The sequence below is a fragment of the Palaemon carinicauda genome, chromosome 7 (genome assembly GCF_036898095.1).
Source record: "Palaemon carinicauda isolate YSFRI2023 chromosome 7, ASM3689809v2, whole genome shotgun sequence".
Taxonomy (NCBI): Eukaryota; Metazoa; Arthropoda; class Malacostraca; order Decapoda; family Palaemonidae; genus Palaemon; species Palaemon carinicauda.
In genome coordinates, this window is record NC_090731.1 from 125,339,383 (window position 1) to 125,346,708 (window position 7,326).

The 7,326-nt window shown below is 43.0% G+C and overlaps 1 protein-coding gene across 1 annotated transcript in view; it reads left to right on the plus strand.

Annotated features, from left to right (window-relative positions):
* The first annotated feature begins 7,163 nt into the window (after nucleotides 1-7,163).
* LOC137644520 (zinc finger BED domain-containing protein 5-like) overlaps nucleotides 7,164-7,326 on the plus strand; it is a 432-nt gene continuing 269 nt past the window's right edge. The window contains exon 1 of the mRNA XM_068377487.1: nucleotides 7,164-7,326. This exon is cut by the window's right edge and continues 269 nt beyond it. Within this exon, the coding sequence (XP_068233588.1) occupies nucleotides 7,164-7,326 (163 nt within the window).

Sequence of the window (7,326 nt, forward strand, 5' to 3'; positions counted from 1 at the left end):
TATATATATATATATATATATATATATATATATATATATATATATATGTGTGTGTGTGTGTGTGTGTGTGTGTGTGTGTGTGTGTGTTTGTGTACGTAGATGTTTGTTTGTGTGGTTGTATATATGTGTATATTTGTAATATTCCCGTTAATTATGTATATTACATATGGTCTAAAATTGATATTCACTATTTTTCAATTTCCATTTACGCAACTAGAGCGTAAAAACTCCTTTTGATCTCCTAACGGTAGCACTAACCTCGTGAAAAAAAAAAAAAAAAAAAAAAAAAAAAACAGATTTTGAGCAAAGCAAAAAATCTATTTTTGGGTGAGATAGCCATGTCCTCCTGATAGAAGGTTCCTTTAGGTAACCTTTCCAAGGGATATTTGCTACAATGATACTTCCAGAGAAATAACCGAAGGTTTCCAGAATTCTAACTGCTGGCATGATTCATCCGTAATATAACTTTAAGAATGTTGCATAATATCAGGGGACGTATTTTTTAGATACGGCACATAGCACTCTTCACCCCGAATAGATTTAACTCTTTGAGAGGGAAGAGTGGCAAACATAAGGGTGCCATTATCTAGGTACCCGGTGGACCCCCTCCCCGTATTACTAAGGCTCATCATTGCAAATTTGCATTTAAACTGTAATAGCCGCAGATAGAAAGAAACAAGGTAGTGTCCATCAGGACAACATGGCTATCTCACCCAAAAATAGAATTTTCGCTTTGCTCAAAATCTGTTTTTTGGCCTCGGCCATGTCATCCTGATGTAAGCTTACCGGAGAATTACCTTGAAAGTAATATATCTGTGGGTTTGTATAAGTGCCTTTATTTTGAATGAGTTCCTTATATGGTCTACTAGACCCGTATATATGACATTACCGTTATTTGTCATATCAACCAAGCTTGGAACTAGCTTAGGGCTTCCTGCCCCCTGCAGGGAAAGTGTCGATTTCAACTATAAGGATTCAAAGTTTGTATCTCTATAAGGACGAAAGGTAATACTTAGAGATTACTCTTCTCATACCTTGGAAATCTGTACTCTGATTTCAAGTTGGGACCTTCTAGGGTTTAATTAAAACTCTAGTACGCTTTATTCGTCTGTAACTAAGATAACAGCAATGAACCAGTTTGGAATAAAACTGGGTTCGGCAGAGGAAACAACTTCAGTTTCAATTCTAGAACTAGAGGGAACCAATTGCTTTTGGGCTATTTCGGTGCCATTACTGCAGCTGTTCCTCTGAAGAATCTTAGCTTGTCGAGGATTTTTAGCAGGAGATTGGTTGGTGGAAACAGGTAAATCCGATCCCATCTGTCCCAGTCGAGAGACATGGCGTTTATTTCTTTTGCTTGTCCGCACTAGCCTCTTGAATGTCGACCACTGCCTTAGTAGCGTGCACAATTGGGTCGGGGTCAAACTTAGTTGATCTCTTCGAGCATTTGGTGCGTATCTTCTCCAGACTCCTGATGCATCCTTTAGTTGTGCTTTTAGCACTGTGTCTGTCACTGCTGCAAACTGGAGAGAGCCCAGTATGCTTTCCTGTTAGCGTTATATAGGATTAATCTCTTGACAGCTCCCGCTATCTCTCTCCTCTTCTTGAATGGAATGGAGAGATGGGGAGACTTGAAGTTCCATTGGAAATTTTAAGCTAGAGAATGGCGAGACTTCTTATGATTGATACTGAAGCCAAGGTGTTCTAGAAACTGGATCACCTTTTCATATGGAAAAGGGGGTGGAGCTTTGTTCCATCTCCACCCGAGTCCATTTGTGATTAGGTTTTGGGCCCAGAGATCGAAGGTCCAAAGATTCCGAAAGTAAAAAAGTCTTTCTCCTACCTGGACCCCTCATTGTTTAGGGCAGGGGTTCTTAACCTCCGGTGCGCGACCCAGAGTTGGGTCGCCAACCCATTTGAATAGGTCACCAAGGATATGTGGTGTTGTATTTCTGTTTCATGGCAGGGCAAGAGAGAACACAGATTTCGTTATATCATATATTATGTAAACTTAACTGTATGGCAGCTTAACAGAAACTAAATATACATTGTAGATTTCAGTAATAGGTAAACAGTAATAACAGTAATAATTACAGTACTCAACAGTTTGAGTAAAAGGTACAATTATAATAAATACATTGTTACGCATAAATACAGTACGTAGTTATACAACCAATTACACCAAAGTGTAGTTAGCAATCTCACACCTCCCCCCAAGATGGCAGGTGCAATACAAGGATACCTGGCATCTTAAGGTCCTTATTTAGTATATGATTTCGAGTCCCATCTTATTTCTAAACGCTCTGGTGCCCGTGTCTGACGTCCACTACGTCGTACGGGTAAGGCCACTGATAACTGAGTATCAGGCTTAGGTGATGTTGCAGGTGATCTACGATCTCCATATCCTGAAGCTTCGCCACCCAACACTGAGATAGGTGGAGAAATAATGTCTCCTGGCAAGAAAGGGTGATGAGGTCGTAGGAACCTCCGATTTCTCCAATAGATGCGCCCACTCCCAGTCTTCACGAGGTAATCCCTCCTCGTGCCAATTCCGACAACAACTCCTGGTTTATCCCATCGCTTTGTCTTAGGGTCTTGTAGATCCACGTACATACCAAGGTTCAGCTTAGAGAGTGGTCTAGCAGTGGCATCATACCGTTCCTTTGCCTGCTGCCGAAGGTACTTAGCCTGTATGTCACATTCGTCAGCTGTACGTTGCCATTCCTTTGCAAATGAACGATGATGAGCCGGAATCCTGGAACGCAAAGGATGTCCAAACAAGATTTGCGCTGGAGATCTACCGTCTGCCCGTGGAGTATTCCTGAGCTCAAGAAGCCCTCTTGCGAACTCATCCTCATCCAGCTTGCCATTTCCTGTGGTCGTCAAAATCAACTTCTTGATAATCTTCACGGTAGCTTCGGCATGACCATTTGCTTTTGGATTATAGGGCGATGTCACGCGGTGTTCCACCCCCCATCGAGCAAGGAAACGCCGCAATGTTGATGAAGCGAACTGCGGTCCTCCATCCGTTTTCAGTACTACAGGCACACCAGTGTCTGAAAAAATTGGCCTCAACAAACTAATTAGTTGAGCTGCAGAAGCTGATCCATTGCACGAAGATACATACGGCCAACCTGACAGGCGATCAACGTACACAAGAAATGTCTTGCCAGAGATATGAAAATAATCAGCAGACACGGACTCAAATACTCTGCTTGGCAAGTCTTCCTGCATCAAAGGCTCATTCCGCTGACTTGGTAACAGCTCTCGGCAGCGAGAACAAGACGTCACTATGTTCTCAATGTCCCTGTCAATCCCTGGCCAGTATATAGTCTGGCGTGCTCGACGCTTGGTGCGGTCTACTCCTTGGTGAGCATCATGTAGACACCGCAAAGTTTCGCTACGCAGGCTGCGAGGTATGATAAGTCTAGGTCCATAAACTATCAAACCATCATCCACGGCCAGCATGTCCCGAATTCCCCAGTATGCTCGCAACTCTTCTGGTAAGCTATGCTTATGATCTGGAAATCCTTTCATTATTACATCTCTTAATGACAGATATTCACCATCATGTGCAGAAGCATCACGAATCTTATCCAGCGTCTGGTCCCGTAGAGGTGCTAACCTTATGCCCTCCTCACAAGTAGCTAATAAAGACAATACAACAGCACCATGCAATGGATCTGCATCATCCAGCACATCATTGTCCTCAACAAGGCTCTGAACTGGTGAACGAGAGAGTGCATCCGGCATGCTGTGACATTTCCCACTTTGCCACCGTGCAGCAAAAGTAAATCTGCAGAGTTTCATTCTCATACGCTGCAGTCGAGGATTTTCTATTTCTCCAAGAAGTTTTGAATTGAGAATAGGAACAAGTGGTCGATGGTCTACTACCAGGTCAAAATAAGGCAAACCAGCCAAGTAAACGCTGCATTTCCTCACTGCCCAAAGTACAGCAGCCATCTCAATCTCAATTACGGCATACCTAGTTTCCGCATCCGTTAAAAACCTGGATCCACACTGGATGAGCTTCCAAGCCTCTCCATGCTGTTGCAGCAAAACAAACGCCATACCATGCAACTTGGATGCGTCAGTTTGAAGCATAGTAGGTAAAGATGCATCAAAATGAGCCAAAACAGGAGGAGCTACGAGTGCTTCTTTAGTTTTCTTGAAGGCCACGTCATGCTGAGGGGTCCAGCACCACTCATTCCGAGGTTTAAGCAGGTCCCTGAGTGGCTGTGCAGCTGCTGCAATCGCAGAAGAAAAGCTCCCAAGCTGATTGGTTAAACCCATGAATGACCTGAGATCAGTGATATTTTGTGGCTTTGGAAATTCAGCTATGGCTCTCACCTTCCGAGAATCCACACTATAACCTTCATGATTTATACTGTAACCACAAAATTCAACATTAGATTGAGCAAAGAAAATTTTGTCTGGATTTAAGGTCACTCCAAATTTGTCACATTTTTGCACAAGTGTGATCACATGGGCTAAGTGGTCACGGTAACTAGAATCATACACCAAAATATCATCAACAATTTTGACAGTACGTGGAATATCTCCCAAAGCTTGATCTCCTCGACGATTGTACTCATCTCCAGATGATACAATCCCCATTACAGCTCGTTTGAATTTGTAACGTCCCCAAGGTGTGATGAAGCAAGTAAGATCCTGATCTTCTTCAGCAATCTTTATTTGGAAGTATCCCATCTTCGCATCCAAAGTAGTGAACCACCCGGCTCCAGCATCCATTGACGATATAGCATCATGCGGGGATCGAACTGGATATGTAGGTCTGCGCACATAGCGGTTAAGTCTTGTAAGGTCCACACACAACCGCACACCACCCATCTTCTTTGCAATAGGAACCATCGGATGACACCATTCGGTGGGGTAATCAACCTCACCAATGATATCCTTAGCAAGCAAGTCATCTAGCTGAGCTTTAATATCCGATCTCCAACAATACGGAATGGTGCGTGGTGCGGTCACTGCAAAAGGATGTGCATCTGCCGACAGCTGAATCCTCATAGGACCTCCCTGCATTTCCCTTAGAGTAGCTGAAGCATCAAATACATGAGGATAAGCAGAAATGATGGAAGCTGCATGTTCTGCACGCTCTGCTTCTGTAGGGTCTCTGTTGTGTGGCCATCTTGGCAATGCCATTGGTACAGACACCAAATTGCAGGTACTTGCAGACTGCACAACATCCTGTGTATTAGAAATCACTTGTGGCTCCAAAACCTTCCTGGTTCTCGATGCTATATGCGGTTTCGACACTGAACATGTAACATGCTGTATTTGCGCTGGAAAGTTTTCTGGTAATATTCCCAGCGCTATACAATCAAACCAGCTCAGAAGTGCACCTTTCACTTCCTTGACGACTGATACAACTGTTGTCGTACTACGATTCCCCAAAGTTAAAAAAGCCTCAAAGGTACCCATGTTAGTGAGAGGTTGACGACCTGCTGCAATGAGACCACCCATAACAATAGGCTCCAGTGAAGTCTCATGAATTCCAAGAGATTTAGCGTTCCCAAGTCCCATCACAGTTGTCTCCGCTCCAGAGTCAGGTGTCCACATAACCGAACTTGATCCTTTGGGGTGAGTGGTACTGATGCAAATCTGAGGGGTTGGACGTGATGACGCACAGTTACTGTAAACATCTCCAATGACACGATATAGATTTTGCTTTGAAGGCTTGAACGTGCTTTTATTATTCGTTTTCTTCTTTTGAGAAGACAGTGGCTGTCCCTTTGACCTGCACACCACTGCAAAGTGGCCTTTCTTACCACATTGTTTGCAGTCCCTGTTTAGAGCCTTGCATGCCATCTTATCAAGATGGCGCTCGCCTCCGCACCTAAAGCATTGCTCCTTTAAATGGGCTGCCTTCTGACCTTGCTTGTATTGGGACACTCTTGAAACATTATACTTTTCACTGCCCCGAATAACAGCACGACTGGCATTTGCATTTTCCGATGCTCTGCAAATATCAATAGCCATCTGCAAAGTGAGCTTCTTTTCCTCTAACATACGTTTCAAAGCCTCTTCATCTCTGGTTCCAACGACGATCCTGTCTCGTAGTCTGCTGTCCATGCAGGTTTCACAAAAATCACAGAAAGAAGCAATCTCTTTAATGCCGCACAAAAAATCATCGAAGGTCTCGTGCAACTTCTGGACTCTTGTATGAAAGTCACGTCGGTCCACGATGACATTCCTTTGGTTGTGCAAGTGCAACTCCATGGCATCCAATGTAGTCTTCAAGTCTGCTCCATCATCCAGTGAGAGACCATATCTCAGAGTGCGAGTCCAATCATCGTCTAACACGGAAATCAATGCTGATCGCTGCTCAGCAAGAGAGAGAGATGACATTCTTGTCAACACTGCATGTCCCTCATACTTATGACGCCACGAACCAAACTCTTTAAGAGATACAGAAGACGACAAGTGTGGTGCAGGAACTGCCCTTGCCTGAGACTGATTCCTATGATGTCCCGAGGTATCAGCAAAACCCTCTACAATTGCGGTTAAACGTTCTTCCCTTTTCGTAGCTGCTTCTTGGGCATGATGAGCCATCTCTGCTTGCTTTGCCACAAGTGCTGCCAGTTGCTCGATTTGCTTCTCCATCGTGTACGGGTACTAAAGATTTAACACTGTACTTCTTGAACGACAGTAGACAGCATAAACAAACTCACTGCGCCATGTTGTATTTCTGTTTCATGGCAGGGCAAGAGAGAACACAGATTTCGTTATATCATATATTATGTAAACTTAACTGTATGGCAGCTTAACAGAAACTAAATATACATTGTAGATTTCAGTAATAGGTAAACAGTAATAACAGTAATAATTACAGTACTCAACAGTTTGAGTAAAAGGTACAATTATAATAAATACATTGTTACGCATAAATACAGTACGTAGTTATACAACCAATTACACCAAAGTGTAGTTAGCAATCTCACATGTGGACTTCCTATTTTCCAAATATTCCTATTCAAAATATTATCAAAATATTAATCATGAATGTAGAATTCTTAAGTCATTTTTATCTAATGTTAAGCAAAACATTGAGACAGACGATTTGATTGAGGTGAAAAAACTACCAACATCTCCTCTTGCCTTTTAAATCTAACTGTTGGTGGAGGGAAGGGGGAGGGGTTATGAGCGTGCAACAATCAACACTTGCTTCGTACCTCGTAGCTTGGAGAATTGCAAGAGCTAAAAATGCACATACCACTGGCGAAGAATTGGTAAAGCCTGCAGCTCTTGATATGGTGGGGACAATTTATGGGAAAGAATTTGCCAAGAAAATTGAACATGTTT